Source organism: Cupressus sempervirens, chromosome 4 (assembly GCF_028749045.1).
Source record: "Cupressus sempervirens isolate cs-2001-9-10 chromosome 4, ASM2874904v1, whole genome shotgun sequence".
Taxonomy (NCBI): Eukaryota; Viridiplantae; Streptophyta; class Pinopsida; order Cupressales; family Cupressaceae; genus Cupressus; species Cupressus sempervirens.
The window spans coordinates 359930519-359951692 of NC_143121.1; the positions used below are offsets into that span (position 1 = coordinate 359930519).

General features: G+C 35.6%; 1 protein-coding gene across 3 annotated transcripts in view; it reads right to left on the reverse strand.

Moving 5' to 3' along the window:
* The window catches only part of LOC149561555 (vesicle docking protein), a 77605-nt gene that overhangs the window by 35906 nt on the left and 20525 nt on the right, over window positions 1–21174 (reverse strand). For all 3 annotated transcript variants that reach the window (XM_089825184.1, XM_089825186.1, XM_089825187.1), the window contains exon 3: window positions 4474–4626. In XM_089825184.1, the coding sequence (XP_089681310.1) occupies window positions 4474–4626 (153 nt within the window). The remainder of the gene's footprint in view (window positions 1–4473; window positions 4627–21174) is intronic.

The window sequence follows — 21174 nt, forward strand, 5'->3', positions numbered from 1 at the left end:
CTTGGTTATGTAGCCAAATAGGTCCATTTAGTTAATTGATTTTGAAGGCTAGAAAAATCTCTTTGCTTCGCGGTTATGGAACTGCATGTCTATTTAGGTCATTTTTACAGAGAGCTAAATATATCTATATAGGTGTTGGTAAAACTACATAACATTAGATTCAAAATGTACAGTATTTTTGCTACTGTTTTAGCACCCACCATTAAATTTCTGTCAAGATGCATAACATTTCCATCCATCCACTATTAAATTTGTTTCAACGTACAGAATTTTACCCTCTCTAAAACGATATAGGTTTACTTCTCTGAACTCTGGTCTCTGTTACAAATTTTCTTATAAAAGTTGTTTACAGAAGTTTTGAATTTTAAGTCCAACTTCACATTTCAATTTCAATTTGTTCTTGATGATATCAGTTGTTTAAATTTAACCAGAACTTATAAAAACATAGAAAAAGATTTTGCAGGGTATTGGAACAGATGTAGCAATTGCACAAAAGAAATTTTCCCATCATCTATTAGAGTAAGGTTTTCTTGTGCATTCTGTTCTGAAGCATTTTGTATTCTTGTGCATTAAATGCATAGAAAATTTGCACATAGATAGAACAAATTGCACAGGTCTATTAGTAGATATAGACAACTAAAGAATTTTAGATATAAACATTGAAAATTCACCTTCATTTGGAGAATGATTTTGTGGATTTGGGAACTTGCAAGTAGGGTATTGTGCCGTTGTCTTGAAACTTAGTTAAATTCCTCCTTGGAAGTGTATGCTGATTTTGAAATTCGTAAATGTAATAAACAGAATATTATATTAAATTTATTGAGTTGTGTAATATATTATTCTAAAAATCGAAAAGAGCTGATTTGAATATTTCAGTACAATATTTCAAATCCAATTTTGCTTTGAACACATACTTCATACTAGCTCATGTATACAAATTGCAGTGTATATGAAAAGCAATGCCATCTTCAACAGAAATTTTACAACAGTGGACAGCAGTGACAAAGGTAATATCACTTTCTCTGTAATATGCTCCGATTACCATATCTAAACATCCAGCATAGTACCCCAGTCACTACAACCTACATTTGAGGGCATGATTCACATTCAATGCAAAATAGAGCATCTTTCACTCTTTGACATTTCTTATACAGCTGTTTATGTTTCCGACTTAATTCTTTTACTTTTATCAGCAACAGTGTACAGTAAACAATCATGTATACAAGTACCACTCTATGATTCTATGTGTCTGGAATCTGCAACTGCCTTAATTTGAAGCTCTAACATTGTTAATCGGATATAATGCAGTCATAGTGGGTATCTACAGAAATATGAGGATTCTAAATTACCACAGATAATTTTGCACTTGTACAATGTCTACAGAAGCAGATACTAGATTCAAACATATTACTACAACATGATGCCAGTTTTGGACTCACGAATTCAACTTTCACTTCTGTTTACATTATATGAAAAATGTGTTTTAAATTACCAGCTTATGCCTTCTACTTACTTACCCATTATATAGTGTTTGCATTATATATACCGAACCTTCTACATCGTACAGATGCTTAAAATAATAAAAACTACTCACAGCTATCAAGCAAGAAACAACATACGCATTTCTACAAAACTCTCCCTCGTAGAATCATTTAAGCTTCAATTATGTTTATGCTTGTCAACTTCATCACTACTCTCACTTCCTCAAAAGGCAGGGACTCCAGCTCGACAAGAGCACTTGTTTTCCTTAGCTTTTATTTGGTCCCTCTTTGCTTTAATGGAAATTTATTCGTTCCTCCCCCTTTACTGTTCCGATGCTCAACATTTATATGTTTAGTGGCCCATGGGTCATGTCCTTCGGATTCGGAAGTTGACCACGTCCCTTCATTATTTTGTTTATAAATAAACACAGTCGATGTTATTATTTACCTTGATTGATTTGAATGTGTATTGATTGATGGCAAACATATTAATTTTTAATTTTTATATATTGTTTAAAGATAATGTTCGATGATTGAGTTGTATTAATATAATTTAGTATTATTAGTAATATGAATTGTATATTATTAATTATTGTTGTTTATATTAATTAATTAATATATTATCCATAATCTAATATATATTTAAATCAATTTATACATTATGATAATTACTCACGTATTTAGAGCGAGATTTAAATTGTGTGTGTGTGTGTATGTGTATATATATTTGAAGCATATATTGTATTGTTCATATATAAATTAGGGCTCATGACAGAAGCATCACAAGATCACAACATTCGATGAATAATTTTCGGCCAGCATTGCAGGAGGTGGAGAACGATTCAAATGTAGGTCCCCTTGCATTATCAACATATCACAATGACCATTGAGCTTATCCACACATAAAAGGAACCATGGAATTACTTGTATGATCTTTCGCAATCTTAGCATGCACAGGATTTTGTTCAAGAGTGGATAAGATACCTTGGTATTTTGATTTGTGTTGGTGAGGTCACTAAACACCCATCAGCAAGACTTAGTTCCTCTTCCTAAGGGAAAAAAGATGGTTCAATGTAAGTGGATCTATCTGACCAAGTATACCGTGGATGGAACAATGGACAAGTACAAAGATTGACTTGTGGCAAAAGATTTCTAACAGGTTCCTAGTATTGTTTAGATAAAAACCTTTGCTCTAGTTGCCAAGATGATCTCCATCTACTTGACTCTTGCCATTGTTGCAACTCATGATTGGATAACATTAGATGGACACAAATATTGCATTCCTTCACAGGGATCTTTAAGAGAAGATTTACATGGAGCAACCATACAGATTCATCCAGAACTCTTCTTTGGTTTACCAATTAAGGAAGTCTACCTATGTATGGCCTCAAACAATTCCCTTAGGCTTGGTATGCCAAGACAAGCTCCTCTATTCTCTTAGTGGGACTCACTGGGTGTCATTCAGACCAAAATGTCTACATTTTTGCAACAAGATGACTCTCATTTACTTCTTGTGCTCTTTGTTGATGGCTTGATCATTATGGGAATTAAATCATCCATTATTGGTAATGTCAAATTTTCTTTGCACCAAATTTGCTATGGCTGACTTGGGCCACTTGCACTACTTTCTCAAAATTGAAGTCACTTTGTCTTCTTTGAGGATCACACTTCAACACAAGCATGCTCTTTCTTGATATTCTAGCATGATTCTGCATGCTTGATTGTAAGCTTACCCCGATCCCTTTTCTTTTGTGAGTCCAACTTTAGGCTAGGTAGGTGTTTCACTTCAGTTGTTGATGCCACCTTGTATCATCAACTTGTTGGAAGCCACATCTACTTGACTCGCACACAACTGGATTTTCCTTTGCAATCGGCTTGGTTTCACACCTTATGCAGGAACCACATGAGCTTCACTAGAAAGTTGCCAGATGCAAGAATTACATTCAGGGTATACATCACTATGGGATTCACTATGCACTACATCAAGAAGCTGATCAAGAGGTCATTAGTTTGCAATGTTCTCCTATAACATGCAAGTGGTGGATGTCTTCACCAGACCCTTCACTGAGAACAAGCATTGTCAGCTGCACACTTTCATGAGGGTGTGGGATCTTTCTTCAAAGAGGTCACTTGACTTCTCCATTCTCTCTTATGGAAGTGACTTTTTCCTCACACAGGAATTTGTCCTCATTTTTCTTTAAGGATTCTTTTGTATATCCACCTCTCTTTTGGGGAGGAGTTTCAACCAACTGTGATTTCTCCTTTTTTTCATTTTGTGAGATATTGCATTGCTTTTGTACATGGGTACCTAACATAGTCTAATAATCAGGCCAATCTTGCATTGTGTATGCATTTTTTCTAAGTTGCACTTGAGGGGGATCTTGATATGTTTAAGTTCTGCACCTAGCAAGCCATACTTCACTTTAGTTGATGTTACCATGCTACACATTCCACTTTATGTGACGACTCCACCATTAATGCATTAATCACTTTATCACCTCCCACCTTTAGTGAACATATTGCACATACTTTATTCCACTTTGGAGTGTGATCCACTTCTAGTGAACATGTGACACTCACTTTTACACCTTAGGCGGGTGATAAGTTGTCTCTTGGTTATCATGTCATAATCTTACACCTTCCTATGTTTGCACCTTGGTCTACTTAACCAAGGGGTCTCCTATGCACATTCAGCTATTGTATTGCATCCTTGTCGACAACATAGTTTATTCTTTTCATATTCATTCTCTTTTTTTATTGTGTTTTCTATTAGGCCTCTAGATCTTGGGTGCCTATCTCCATAGCCAAATCCTACAATTACATTATCAGCTATGTGAATATGTAGCTCTCAACCAATTTTTTGTGCATTAGTATAGATGAGTGAATATATCTATGTACACTTCCCAAAATTTGCTTTTATCATTCAAGTCAAAGAAGAAACAATGCTTACTGTAACCAGCAAAATTCATGTTAGCAGCTGAACCAGACATACCTCTGAAATTGATGTAAATATGGTGCAGTGTTGGATAGAACGATGCATGTCCAAGCAACGTAGAATGTACCGATGTGTGTCACTTAAAAGACGTGATGTCATGACCACCATCTTCTGAACTGGTTCTTTGGGCATACCATGCCAGTCAGCAGCCTAAAACAAGACAAATGTAAAACCTTAATAAATAACATCGTACAAGTCAACTGTTGAAGATTGAAAGAAATATAAAGCATTTTTATTTTTATTTTAAATGGTACCACACCAGTCAACTCCTGAAACTGAGATCAATTTCAAACATTATGATTCTGTTTAATAATAGGCAGTAAATAAATAGTCTAGTGGGAAAGTAGTTGATAAATATTATAGGATTGGATTCAGAATGATCCAACAAACATTTTGCATGATAAAATATTCTACTGAACAAAAGATTACAAAGAAACATTACTTGTTCCTGAATGAATTATGTGCATGATGATGACAAGCTCTACACAAAAGTTACAGCTGAAATTCAACAATAGATAATAGTACGACAATAACTCTAAAGTTAGAAAAGAAAATAAGAGATTATTGTCATAAATGAAGGCAACAACCTTTCGTACTACGCGAGACCATAAATCTGCTGAAAGAGATGAAATATCAATCTCAGAGAGTTACATTTGACAACAACATTCTTCACTTTGAAGGAGTTGTCTATAAACAAATATAATGGTGTTGCCATGGGATCATTGTGTTCCCTTGTAGTTGCCAATCTTTTCGTAGAGCATTTTAAAGAAACAGTCCTCAACTCCTTCCCTTCTAAACCTCAATTGTGGAAGTACGACAACAAGAATACCAACCTTGCTAGCAACACAAACTAAACAAGCTTGAATAATTCCAGTCCCACTTCAACAACACTAATCAAAGCATTAAGCTCATTAAAGAATTTGAGCATGTTACAACTCCCCTTGCTACACAATATCTATTTTGTACACCTCGGTTTTCTTTCCTCTCAAATATTACTCCCCTTGCATCTTCTCACGACCATCCAGCCCAAAATCTACGGATCCTTACAACCGTTGCCATTAGAGCTTTTTTATATTTGGAAAGAGGAACATATTGCCAAGAAATTGTATATCTAGAGCATTAAAACAAGTCTAAACACATTTCTAGACCATAATAAGCCAAAAAAAAATAGTACCTCTCACAAAAACAACAATTTTCCTCAAATATTGAATAATATAGTAGTTGCAATAAGCATGATCACACTAGAAAATTTCCCTTTGTTGAGCATTCTTTCAACACTAAACATCACATTTGCTTAAAGGGCGCCCAAGTCATGGCTACACAACATTAGCCACTTACATCTTCCCTAGTGCTGGACATCACTCTCCTATTTCTCATCCCAATTTGTTGTATCACTATCCCTTCTCACCTAAGCCATTTTTCCTCTTCTCACATCTTTTCTCTTTCTTTTGCACTCTCTCACTCTCGACTCCTCCGCCACCTCTAGCTTCTCTCTCAGTTCTCCATTTCTCCTTGTTTGTTTCCTCATTCCCTCTCCTGAAAAGGTTCCTTCACTTGTTATTCCATCTATAAGTTGCTTCTCCTTCTAGGTTTTTATTGTTATGCTTTTTGGTTGAGCTTTATTTCTTACATTATTATCATCTTATTTATTGGTAATATTATTGCTTCAAAGATTACATTTTTAATTTTGAGGATATTAATTTCATTATCATTTTTTAATAAGTTCTTTTATTATTATTTATTTATCAAGTGTTTTAACATTATATTTTATCCTATGGATATTACATCGTTTTCTTATTTTTCGCTTCTCTTTGATCCTTTAATAAGTACTCACGAAGACTTATTCTTCATTGTTATCTAAACTAAGACTTTTCATTTCATTGATTATTATCTTTCTTATTTTCATTATTTTAATCACATTCCACTTGTTACCAACACTCTTTCTCCTTCCCCTTTCTTCCATCTAGCATTTAGAGTCTTCGTCTACAATACATGTTACTTTTTCTTCATAGCAATAATAGATCATTGAGTGTAAGTTGAAGTGTTGATGCAAAATAAATCCTCTACACTTAATTCCAAAAATCTCACTCAAGTCTCTTGCTAACTAAATAAATCTAAATTACAAAAGAAAACATCACCAAATTGTAAAGATCATACAATCCAAAGACATGTTAAATCTGAATACAGGTTACTTCTTTCAAAGGAACGACGAAACATTGTAAACAAGGTATTTCTAATTAATCCCATTAACTTGTAAAAAATCATTAGAAAATTCTTGAATTAAATTTGTAACCATGTAATCTCTACCACAGCAACAAGCAAGCTCTGCAAGAGGAAACCTAGTGTACCCTGGGGTGCACCCCGCCCCCCCCCCCCCCCAATCCCCAACATCCCCAGAATGGGGACTTAGGGATGGTGTTCTGGCATTCCAAGTGGTGCCAACAAATCACTGTTGTTTTACTGGAAATGTGAGGACGTCTCAGCATCTTTGGAGGGGCACCTAGAGGTCCCCGAAGGGGGGGACACCCAAGGTTCCCCTATCATGACCAATAGATAAAGTGAACTTAAAAAATTTATGTCTTATGGGTTTTATTCTTGCACTAGGGATATATGGGGCCCATCTCTTGTAGTTTGCACTTGTTTGGGTATCATGCTACTCAATGTAGTAATCATTATAATTAGATACTCACACTTTTGATATTTATAATTTAACACTAGATAGAACTCTTCCATTTGTGATTCGACAATGTATAATTTTATTGTTCAATGTTCCATGTTCGAGTATTTAGTAATTCTAATTTACTATTTTACAATTACTGTTTTACTGCTTAAATCTTTATATCTTATATGGATATGCATCTTTTCGTTACTAGCATTTTAAGTACCACATGTATAATATATAGTACACCTCCCCACCCCCGCATCCCCCATCGTCTTGAAATTGAGGCCCCTATGCCCCCTCTATCCAGAAACTTGTCCCCATGTTCCAACGTTCCCTTGCCCCCCATGGCAATGTAACCATGAGGGAACTTAATGATTTAGAGAAAATTTCTACTTACCGGTGCCTACCTGTGAGCCCGAGGAAATGATAGACTAATTTGAAAGGGAGTTTTGAAGATTTCTATTTGTTCTACTAATTTTCAAGAAACAGAAAAAACACATCAAATTTGATGAGCAATTAAGATTGCTCCAAAGTTCAAAATAATCAAGTTTAAGTTGATAGTAAATGTTTAATAAAACCAATCTCGGTATAGTCACCTATCCTACTAATTTCTATGACCAAGAAAGAGAAACATTGTACTTAACCTGGGAATCATTTCCTTGGAATTTAAGAAGTTAATATCAATTGTTGATGGCATCTCTATTGTTAGCTAGACAATAAACCATTGGTCCCAAAAGTTTCTAACTCTGTGTAATGTCCCCTTTTAGAGATTACACTAGAACTTTGCCTATAGTTTAGATCTTTATGATATACAGAGTCCAAAAAATAATAATCACCCAAAGCTTATTATCTAATGTGTATTGAATGACTATCGAAATATGGATACTCATAATGAAATTGAACGATGGAAATATTATTAAATTCCCTATCTAAAGGATGTGGCTAATGGGTGATAATGTTATAAATCCAAGAGGAATTTGGTAAGTGAAAGTGGGAAATCGAGAGATATCATAAGCATCAAAAATTTAAATAAACATTTCCAATATTTATTTAACAAAATTTGGAAATAAATTAAGCATTGGATTTTTTCTTGACATACAATATTTAATTAAGATATTGGAAACAATGAAATTGCCAAAATACTTCAATTTCCAACCTGTTCAAGTGTGCACGTGGTGAAACTTGTGGATGAAGATATAAATGCTCATATTAGCATCTTCCAAAAAAACAAAAGACATTTGGAGACAAGGGGTGGTGGTCATTAGAGAATCTCTCTTGGATTGGAAACATGTAAGTGCATTTAATGCAATTGCCAGAGTTTGACTCATTTCAAAATTGGAAGCTTCAAGGTTTGATTTCTATATAAGAGAAGCATTTCCATTTCATCTCACATCTAAGAATTGGAGAACAAATGGAGGTGAGAATTCTAAAAAACTTGTGAAGAAGTTCTGAAAGAAGAAACATAAAAATTCCTAGAGAGAGAGAATCTTTCTAGAGCGCAGTGAGTGGCATTGAGCAAAAGAGTTGAGAAAGGAGACCTTCAATTGAGCGAAGCAATTTTGCAGTAAGTTTGGAAGAATGAGAGAGAAGGCATGATTTTCTTGAGGGAGAAAACCCCTTTCTAGAGAGTGAAGAGTTTATAATGAATTTCCAAACTTCTCTTCTCTAGAGTTGGAATTCATTCTATGAGTATAGATATTTAATATGTTTTTTATTCTTCCAGCATCCTTATGTTTGTTTATTCTATTTTGCAATAAGAAAAATGGCAAAACCAAGAGAACGAGTTTGTCCAGATTGACACAAATCAAGACCGAGCAAAGAGGATTCTATCTTGAATCCAAGATTGTTTCAAAATGGAAGAATGTTGGTGACACAAATTGGTGCAGGAGCACCACCTCCAGCTTCGAATTTAATACCTTTCTTTCATTTGGAAGTTCATTAAATCATTATTTAGTGATGAAAATGTAGTGTAATGCACATGAAATAGGTTTATTTGATATTTTTTATCAATGGAATACAAGGGGGCATGGAATACAAAGGATATTAGAGTAGTTGAACAGTTTATAACCGTTACGATGGTCTTTATATAGACCTCACATATTGTAATAGGGAAGGGAGAGAGAGTTGATAGTGAGAACATGATTGGAGAAAGAGAGAATCATTAGAATCTCCAAATGGCTCTCTGGTGACAGCTAGAGAGCCATATATTTGTAATCTGCAGAGCCTAAAATTATTGGAGATAACTGGTGTTCAGTTTATCTTTATAGACTTTCTTATTGTAACCATGCATTCGGATTTAGATTCTGTGGTGACAAAACAAGGTAATCATCTGTTCAGTTTTCAAGTTATGGATAAAATAATCAATGTCATGGTTATGTATTTCTTACGGCATGAGTTCCAGATTTGATACAGTTTTCAAGAACCATTACTAACTTAACGTATTGGTTCATGGCCACGAAGAACTGGAAGGGTGGTGTCTATGGAATTCGAAGAGAAGCTCGAGGGAGAGAGAGAAGCGGCAGCATGCATGATGAAGGGGTTTCGAATGACCTGCATATGGGAGACAGACCATTGGTTGATGGTCTCAGGAATTAGTAAAGAAAAAGGGTGGTGGATTTTCTAATATAAAATACACGCACACCCGCGACACTTTGGTGGCTAGATTAGGTAGTTGGAAGAACCAAAGGCCCTCGGGTTGGGACGGAGGAAGGAAGGTGGTGACTTCCTCACTCAACCCGATAGTGGTTTGGGACGTGCCAAAAGGTGGTGACAGTGGAAGGAAGAGCCCGCTAACAGCAAGGAGGAGTGGTATTGAATGTCTAAAGAAGAATGAAAGACATGGCTCTGAAAAATTCAGTCTCAGTGCAGGAGCTCTATCTTGCAAACTAACCGTTGGATTTTCTTAAGATTCAAGTATGTTGATAATAGGCTAATCGTGGCCAGCCTCACTGAAGCGATTGGCGAGTTTTAATCTGGTTCAAAAGTTATGCGTCTCAAAGTAAGAGTCTATCCAGAGTAGAAGAATGTTAAATTGAATTATGTTTTGAAGGAACTGTTATGGTGTGTCTAGAGAAAGACAGTTAGAAATTTATTGTTATTATTGGAGTATAGGAAGATTGAGAGCCTCTAATCTATGTTCGTAAAGAAGGATAGAAGATTATGCAAATTTGTGGATTGGATCAATCTCCCTTGCATCATAAGTGGTATCAGAGGTCAGAAAATTCTGAGTGTGTAGATGGGATCTACACCAGGCAGTATTGTGGTTTTTGTTTTGGGTCTTGTTATGCAGTTAGTGATTGCAAACTTGGTGCCAGTTCATTCAGCTGCGAGTGGTGGACAAGGAGGTCTACCAAAGATCATAGGAGATGGTCTTGTGGGTCGCCAATAGACTAGGGAGAGAGGCATGAGGGACTCCCATGTGAGGGACAGTGGTTGTGATGTAGCTCAAAGGAGTGAACTGTGAAATGGGAAGCACCATTGGAGGCAGCAACATAACTCCATAGATGGGAGTAAGTTAACAATGAGAGGAGACAAAGCAGTGGAGGCATCAATCCAGCAGAGGCAAAGATTCGTTTGTAGATTCTCACTAGCACATTTCCATGGGACATAGAAACCTTTCAAGTTTGGCCATATGGCGCAGAAGCACCACCTCCACCTTCGAATTTAATACCTTTTTTCATTTAGAAGTTCGTTAAATCATTATTTAGTGATGAAAATGTATTGTAATGCATATGAAATAGGTTTATTTGATTATTTTTATCAATGGAATACAAGGGGACATGGAATACGAAGGATATTAGAGTAGTTGAACAGTTTATAACCGTTACGATGGTCTTTATATAGACCTCGCATATTGTAATAGGGAAGGGAGAGAGAGTCAATAGTGAGAACATAGTTGGAGAAAGAGACAATCATTAGATCTCCAATGCCGCTAGAGGGCCATATATTTGTAATCTGCAAAGCCTTTATTAATGGAGATATATATATTTATGTTTAGTGGTGTTCAATTTATCTTTATCGACTTTCTTATTGTACCCATGCATTCAGATTTTGATTCTGTGGTGAAAGAACATGGTAATTATCTGTTTAGGTTTCAAGTTATGGATAAAATAATCAATGTCGTGGTTATGTATTTCTTACGGCATGAGTTCCAGATTGGAAACAGTTTTCACAAACCGTTACTAACTTAACATATTGGTTCATGGCTGCGAAGCACCGGAAGGTAGGTGTCTGTGGAATTCAAAGAGAAGCTCGAGGGAGAGAGAGAAGCGGCAGCATGCATGATGAAGGGGTTTTGAATGACCTGCATATGGGAGACAGATTGTTGGTTAATGGTCTCGGGAATTAGTAAAGAAAAAAGGTGGTGGATTTTCTAATATCAAATAAACGCACACCCGCAACACTTTGGTGGCTAGATTAGGTAGTTGGAAGAACCAAAGGCCCTCCAGTTGGGACAGAGGAAGGAAGGTGGTGACTTCCTCACTCAACCCGATAATGGTTTGGGACGTGCCAAAAGGTGGCAATAGTGGAAGGAAGCGCCTGCTAACAGCAAGAAGGAGGAGTGGTATTGAATGTCTAAAGAAGAATGAAAGACGTGGCTTTGAAAAATTCAGTCTCAGTGCGGGGGCTCTATCTTGCAAACTAACCGTTGGATTTTCTTAAAATTCAAGTATGTTGGTAATAGGCTAATTGCGGCCAGCCTCACCAAAGCGATTGGCAAGTTTTAACCTAGTTCAAAAGTTATGCATCTTTGAATAAGAGTCTATCCAGAATAGAAGAACATTAAATTGAATCATGTTTTGAAGGAACCAGTATGGTGTGTCTAGAGAAAGACAATTAGAAATTTATTGTTATTATTGGAGTATAGGAAGATTGAGAGCCTCTAATCTATGTTCGTAAAGAATGATAGAAGATTATGCAGATTTGTGGATTGGATCAATCTCCCTTGCATTACAAATCTAGGAGGTCTTGACATAAGTAAATTCAACAAGAAGATGTTCGAGTATAAAGACCAAAATCCTACATACTTAGCTACTCAAATTTGCAAAAGAGAGATCATGGCTGCAGCTGGATTACTTTTGGTATTTGAGCATGCAAAATTAATCATGGAGGACTTGAGGCATTACAATTCAAAAGATGGAGCAATTAGACATTCAGATGGCAAGGTGTTGACAGACCATTACCAACGATTGCAGAAGCTTTCAGAATCCCAACATATAGAACAATGGTATTGAAGTCAAAAGAGCAAATACTTAGAGTTTACACTATTGCAATTGACCATTGCATTGATGTGATCAACCATAAGTAGCTATAGAAGAACAAAGCTCACCACTTCAAGTTACCTTAGCAATTAGTTTGGAAAGAATTCTAGCAAGTGTACATGATTTGATCATGATGTTGAGAAAGTTATTTGGGATCTCGCAATCCTATGCATTTGAACCATGGAAGTGGTATTTTGGCGAACAAGCAATTGAAGGATTCAACCATATAGACTGGGTTGGAATGATCAACAACTTAAATGAACAATTTGGCAATTTGGAGCAATCTAAAGAATTCTACATGAGCTCCTGTGTCATATACATGTTGGCTCAAGAGATAAGATATGATGGATATAGGAAGCGTATTGAACTCCTTGAAAGTGCATGAGTGTTACCCTCAACTTCAACTCGACTTTGCGGGAGTCAATGATGTTTTTGCAATGTGCATTGTCAAGATGCTACAAAGAAGATTACACGAAGTTGTAAGCCAAGGCTATAAAGTTGATAGATAAGTATGGAGCATGGTTCATCTAGATTTTGAGCTTCTCCTCCATCAGGTTGTAGGGATTCTCTTTGGAATCATATAAAGTCCCAAGGTATCCAACTAGCAAGATGCTCCTGCTGGAAGTCACAAGGCAACTAATGGCGTGTGATAAGATCCAAAGAGAAAGAGAATGCTCAAGCTCGAATTCTCAATCACCATAGGACACAAAGTTGAGATGTGACCTTGTTTACATGCGGCTGGAAGAACAATAGAGGAGCTACATTTCTACCATCTAGCACTTTTCGCAGAAAGAGTTAATTATGATCCCTGCAACAGAATAATAATGGGAATAAGAATGGTGGCTAGTGTGAAATATCAACACAAAGTGCACCTTGAGGATCTTTGGGCCAACATTGCAAATGAGCACGAAATCAAAAGGAGAATGTTTTAGAGATTGTCACACAACATGATTAGAGAATGCAAAATCATCCAAGTACCTGATCAAGTGGGGGAAGATATAGATGTAATCCAGTCCAGATATGAGGTGGAAAGGAGAAAAGTCATCTAGTCATATGATTGGTCCAAGAAAGAGTATTGGGTATCGATATATCTACATCAGTTGTGCAATACACAAAATGGTGGGTTGAGTGTCAAATCAGAAACCTAAGGGTGTTTAAGGTTAGCCTAACTTATAAGATGATGGGACATCAGCTATTGCAAGATGATAAACCAAGGCAATCATCAAGTGTGACAATCAAATGAGGAGAGATCTCACCAAAGAGTGTTGAATGAGGAAAAGGGAAGAGTATTGCCCGAGAAGTGCATCCCAGAAATAGGCCAGAGCCTCATAGTAAAGAACCTCAATCAATGAGGCAAAGATCAGCAACTACTCCTTACAATCGGACTCCAAGTTTGCAGGATATTAACCCTTTCACAAGGGAAGAGGTTGAAGCTAATAGGAGAAGGATGCCACAAGATGATGAAACAACTAGGCCAGTGCAAGATGGAGAAAGCAACAATGGTTATTTGGAATAAGTCCAAGGAAGAGATAGAGAACAAGAGGTTGCCACTGCAAGATGATGAAACAACTAGGCCAGTGCAAGATGGAGAAAGCAACAATGGTTATTTGGAATAAGTCCAAGGAAGAGATAGAGAACAAGAGGTTGCCACTAAGGGCAGCCTTGGGGCAATTTTAGAACAACAAATCATGGAGATAAAAATTCTTATGGCAGAGGCAGAAATTCCTACTATAAAAGTAGACGTTCTTAATGCAACAACCGAATGTCTCATCGCCAATGAAGAAATCAATGAAAGAGTAGTACAAGAACAAGAGCAATTGTTAGTTTGCAAATCAACATATTGTTGTTCCAAATAGGTTAAGGCAAAGGATGCAAATAATCCATGAGAAGGAAATTGACTCATCATTCGTGTTACAAGAGATTTTGAACCAAGTCAACAAAACAGAAGAGGAAGGCAAGGCCAAAGAGTTTGCAAAGTTCGTCCCAGGCAAATCTGGATTCAAAAACTTTACAGTTTGCATTACTTACAATTGACAAAACAAATGACTAGATTGACGTAGATGAATATAATGTAACAAAGTTGGATCTAGAGCATGCCCTACAGGCGCAGGTCATTAAAGAATTTAAGGATTCTCATAAGCAATGAAAGAAAAGACAAAGGAAATAGGAAGGAAAATACCAAAAACAGAAAAAGCGAGAACAAGGCCTTGTGTGCATACCTAAATAGTTTATCCCATACTACGAGAGAAGAAAGTCAAGCCTTTGTTCCTCCTACAGTTCTTCCAACTAAGTCAATACTGGTGTGATGTCATTTTTAAAGGATACAGGGTTGGCCTGTGAGAACAAGTTCTTTCTATTAAGAATGAGAATGAGTGATAAGTGTTTTTTATATTGGGTGTTGTTATATTATTGAACATTGTGGATATGTTTTTTTGCATTGATCTTATTTAAATCTGTATGAAAGGTTGATCTCTATTAATATCTCTCTTGGTTGCAAGATTTAACGAGATAAAGGATACAGAGGAAGATGGACAGCCTCAAAGGGAGGTTACATCAGCTATCTTTTGTGTTGATCAATTTTGGTTTTTGATTAAGAGGGAGTCTTTAGGAAATCTCTACCATTTTTATAAATGATGTTAATGTTTTGGTATTATATAGTTATAACTCTTGATGGAATCGAGTCTTAGCTGTAATTGCATTTCTTGTTGATTATGAGTTCTTATTCATGATAGTTACAACATCAGCTGTCTTTTGTGTTGATCAAATTTGTTTTTTGATTAAGAGGGAGTCTTTAGGAAATCTCTACCATTTTTATACATGATTTTAATGTTTTAGTATTATAGAGTTATAACTCTTGATGGAATCGAGTCTTAGTTGTAATTGCATTTCTTGTTGATTATGAGTTCTTATTCATGATAGTTACAATTATAACCTGATAACTCTTTCACTTAAGAAAGATTCATAGTGAGCATTATACAGAGAGAGTCCATGATGTCGTCAAATTGAGAGATATTGTGATGGGAGTTGGAAGTCGTGTTGAGAGAGTCCATGACTATATCACGTTGAGAGAGTCTGTGATAAAATGATAGTTGTAAATCTTACTAACTTGTCATGTTGAGAGATTCCATAACAACATTACATCGAGTGAGTCCGTGAGGAAAAGTGATTGTGATTTTTGTAGGTTTGTCATGTTGAGTGATTCCATGACAATATCGCATTGAGTGAGTCAACGAAAAAAATTAAATGTGATTTTTTACAAGTTTTTCATGTTGAGTGATTCCATGATTATTAGTTATGAATAAATAGTTTCATCCATCACGTTGAGTTATTCCATGATTATGAGTAAGTGTAATAGGTCTATCATGTTGAGTGATTCCATGATTATTAACAATGAGTAAATTGTTCTCTTAGTGTCATGTGGAGAGATTCCATGACAACACCACACTGAGAGAATCAATGATGGAAGCTCGTTGTGTTTCTTGCAGGATTTTCATGTTGAGTGATTCCATGAAAATTTATAGGATCTATGTGATTAGATTTTATCATTGACATTTTGCTTGCAGCCTTGTGTGACTGTCCAGTTAAAGATCTCTATCTCACTAAGAGGGAGTGTTGGAGTTTGTAGTTGGGATAGAGATCTTTATCTCAGGGCGTTAATACCCTTATGGTCACCTTCAACTGAAAAGGGCATTTATGCTAAATTGTAATATTAAATATTAAGACATGTGTCATACAACATGCATTAAGGCATGGAAATACAAAAAGTTGTATTTGAAAATAAAGAGTTATGTTTTGGAATTTGAAGAGACCTTCGATTAGAATGTGAAGAGTCTCTTTATGTCATATATATCGCATCAAGCAAAAAGCATCGTACAATTGAATATTTTATTATCAATAAAGTGATCTTTTGTTGTGTGGTTGGATTTTTCCCTTCATTCTAAACGGGTTTTCCAAGGGTATTTCTGGTGTTTGCTGTAACTGTTTTAGTTATTTTCTTTATTGTTGTTTATCTAATTTTCTGGGCTAAATCCAACACAATAACCAATGTGAACCAGCAACACAAAAAGCATATGATCTAAAAACATCCACAAGCATCATAAATTTCCACAGCAATATTCAAATCAACTCAAATTCTGAAATCATCAGCATCATTATACCAAACCACAGGAAGACTAATAGCAACAACTGTCAACCTTGAAAAATTACTTGAGGAACTCCAAATTGTTGAAGATTATAGCTGTGATATAGATCTTCACCTCTGATATTGCTAGAGAAGAGATGTATGATGATATTTCTCTATAACTAAGTGAGAAAGATGTGGCATTCAAGGTGTTCTAGGTGTCTCATCCTAAATATCTAACATTTTGTTATATGAAGAGACATGCAACATGCAAAGAGACATGTGTTTTGGAAATATGAAGAGTCTCTCCATTCAATATATATATGATTGCTTTGTGAGATAAGCATTGTATTCAGTTGAAGCATTGTACTCAAACTTCTTATATTTAATAAAAGAGATATTTATGGTGTGGTCGGATTTTTCCCCTCAATTTGGAGGTTTTCCCAAGATAAATTGTTAAGTCTCTTTGTGACTTATTGTTCTTCATTTTGGTTATTGTTGTTTATCTTTATTTCTGGGCAAAACATTAACATAATCTTTGCCATATTTTATGGTGTGGCTGGTTTTCCCCCCCCTCAGTTTGGAGGATTTTCCGAGGATAGATTGTTGTGTCTCTTTGTGTCTTATTGTTCTTCATTTTGATTATTGTTGTTTATCTTTATTTCTGGGCAAAACATTAACATGGTATAAGAGTAGGTTAGATAACAGAAAATAGAAGAAATTCTCTTGTTCATTAGTTTGTGTATCTGTTGCAGATTGCTTTGACTATTTTGTAAACAATCTGTATGTGTTGAAGTATTGGTATTTGCGAGATACATCTTACCTTCAAAAAAATTTGCCTCTGTTCTTTGCTTGAATTCTTGGACCTGCTTCTTCAATCTACAGTCATGAAATTCTGGAATTTACTATGGATATTGTGCTGTTGTGTAAGTTCAAACGATGGCTTGTTCAAAGTCATTTTGTTTTTTGTTCATTTTGTGTTGCCGAGAACTGTTATATTTCGTACTTCATGAAAGTCTAGTGGCTGTCCTTATTTCTGTTTGTGTATTTCCTTATCGTGGTGGCATATTTATTATGGCTTCGAGTAAGTTTCCCTAGACTAATACAGCTGAGGAGTGTTATCTGGAAGTGTGTCCAGATTGCTACAATGACTATGTCAAAGATTGGACCTGGAGATTTGGTTATTATGGTCACTTCAGTTTAAAAGTGCTATTAACATCATATGAATGCTGGTCGGCATTTATTGTTCAAAAAGATCATTGTCTATTGATCCATATTTGTGTGTGTGCTGAGATTAAACTACAAGTGATAACTAATCTATGATTATATCCCTTAATAGATCATGAATTCTTGTTATATCACTGGGAATAGTGTATGCTTTTAGCATTGATCCCTATGTTTCACTTCATGATAGGTTGATTTTACGAATTATTATTAATCTCTCCTGGTTGCAGGACGGATCAAGAAGCAATGGAATGACGAGAAATTATATGCAAAATCATGAGTACGCTATTTGTGGTCATGGGACTGAATTGATGACACAGATCTTCAGTAAAGAGGAAGATCATACACAGATTGTTATTATGATTAGTTTCCTTGAAGATGAAGAAATAATATTCAGAGGAAGACTATTCAGATTCAGAGGGTGTTTGTGTGACAGAGGGAGAATGCCTAATTCTCTGCAAGCTTATGTGGCAGTGTGACTGCTAAAGCTCCTCGTTTGGTCAGCTTGAAATCAGCGCTTTTATTGTGATAATCAAAGCAGTAAGAATGCTGCCCCTGCTGAGAGGGAGTCTCTATTGAGAGAGAACCTAAGCCATTCTTATACATGTTGCTATGCATTATTCTTTGGGAGAAGTTTGAGGTGAAAGACCTCGTTCCACCCTCTACAAGTAGGCATGATGGAGATGCATTCTTCTCTGGAAGAAGTTTGTGGTGAACGCCCCCGTTCCACGCACTACGACTAGCTATGGTGGATCCACCCTTTACGAGTAGGCATGGTGGAAGTCATGTGTGACTCCATAACTTTAATTTTATGTAATTTTCGTTCACTCTCTAAAAGTAGCGACGGTGAATAGTGAAATGCTGAGATAACAATGTTTTAATTGAGAAAATTTGTGATGAGAAATCGTTATTGCCTATTTTGGTTGCAACTGTCTGCCTTCCATACTAAAGATCTCTCTCTTGCTAAGAGGGAGTGTTGAAGATTATAGCTGCAATAGAGATTTAGCTCTGATATTGCTGGAGAAGAGATTTATGATGATATTTCTTTATAACCAAGTGAGCACGATGTGGCATTCAAGGTGTGCTAGGTATCTCATCCTAAATATCTAAGATTTCATTATATGAAGAGATATTCGACATGCATTTGGAAATATAAAAGGACTTGCATTTGTAAAAATGAAGAAACTTGCATTTGGAAATATGAAGTCACTCAATTCAATATATATATACATGATTGCTTTGTGTGATAAGCATTGTATAAAGCATTATACTTGAACTCCTTTGATTTAATAAAAAATATATTATATGGTGTGGTTGGGTTTTTTCCCTCAATTTGGAGGGTTTTACCAATAATTTGTTGTCTCTTTGTGTCTTATTGTTCTTCGTTTTGGTTAATGTTGTTTATCTTTATTTCCAGGTAAAACATTAGCCTACTCTTTGAGATATTTCATGATGTGGTTGGGTTTTTCCCCTCAATTTGGAGGGTTTTCCCAAGATAAACTGGTGTGTTTCTTTGTAGCTTATTGTTCTTCATTTTGGTTATTGATGTTTATCTTTATTTATGAGCAACATAAATCACTAGTCAATTGGGTTGAGGACACACATTAACGTCCCAAACATGCAAACCACATCCATAGAAAAATATTACAATGCAAAGCACTATAGATCAAAATATGGTCACACTATCACCTCTGAATAATTGAAAAAGTAGTTATAGCACAAATGCACACAACTCACTCAAATCTTCAAGTAAACCTTTGTAACTTGAGCTCAATCAACTACAAATAATCCTCTGCTACGCTCATCCATCCACAAACTTTGATCTTCAATACTCTTGTCATACCGAACAAATGAACCCATTGAACATCACTGCAATACTCTTATAGATAAGGAAATATGTTCACATCAATGATAGCACATCTCAAACATCTCTCAAGCACATATCTGCACAATATCCAAACATGACTTTGAGAGCTTTTCCCTTTTCTCAAATCTCATGCACGCAAACCAAGACTCATTGTCGGATTGGAAGAGCAGTTTAATCAAGTGTGACCAAGAGATTATAATTTTGGTATTGTATCATCTTAAATTGGATGCACTCCAATTTAATGAAGGTTTAGCACCTATTTAATGTGAGGTCATCAATCTCCTTCTCTCTTTCATCTCTTCTTCCCTTTTCCATCCTTCCTTCTAGGTGGAATCGAGGTAAAACCTAATAGATCTTCTTTAAAGTTCCTATTTTATGGTGTTAAGCTCAAGGTGTTGGTTCCCAAAACCACAGATTGGAAATCCAAGGGCCTGCCACTTCTCCGGTAGGATCTCTCAATCAAATTTTGGCCAACGAACGAAAATCACCTAAATTCCCCTACACTTCGGGCTCCGCTACACCCAAGCAGGTAAACCTTCACCTTGAACACTGACCACTCAATTCAAGGGTTTTCTATAGCGAATTTAAACTTTGCGAGTTCCTCGGCTGGCAAGGTCCTTGAACTCAATCAGAATGAAACTGAAATGTTGGATAATGGTTAAATGTTTTGAACAATTGAATAATAATAAATTTGATGCTTGCAGGAGGAATATATGGATTCTCTGACTTCAACAAAAAGACCAGTGCCTTTGTTCATCCGGGCGATAGAGTCAACTTTGGTGAACTTCTACATACAACTTCATAATGTTCAATGCACTTGTACTGCCAATAATTTTGATAATCCAGATGCAACAAACCAATTATAATGCAATCTTTAAATTAGTCCAGATTGAATTTTAACTCCACTAAGACAAACTGGACACAGTTGCAGAAACAATTAAATATTTCACAACACCTATGATGATCAAATTTAAAATGCTAACTGACCATGTCCACTTATCTGATAACAAAATCCTATACAGAATTTTAAAATATAATTATGAAGGACGATTCGCCTGCAGTTTAAATCTTCACGCCATTAAAGGTAAACAAAAGACATTTTTATTTTATTTAAAAATAAAATAATGGACTTTATTACAAAATCATAATATTGCCCTTATCTCTCCATACAATAAAATAAATATAAAATACTTCTCTCGAATTGAATAAAATTGTTCGGATATGTCCTTTTTGAATGGATAGTTTTTTCATATTTATATCTTAACATTTGAAGGAAGGTGACCTTTTAGATTCAATAATAATGTCTCTTTGAAAGTAATCGCACCCTTCCATTATAATTTGTTTACTATCGTTTTCTCTCCCTTTAATAACTTTTCGTATGATCTGCATGACTTAAGATAACCTTTGATTTTAACGGCAAATTTAAACTATCATCGATTTTAATATTTTTGATAATCTTTTACTTGGACTTTGAATATATCAAACTTTAGAGAACCTTGTGCGACAATTGAAAACTTCACCATCCTCTTTTGCATGAATAAAAATTCGATATAAATTGCAAGAA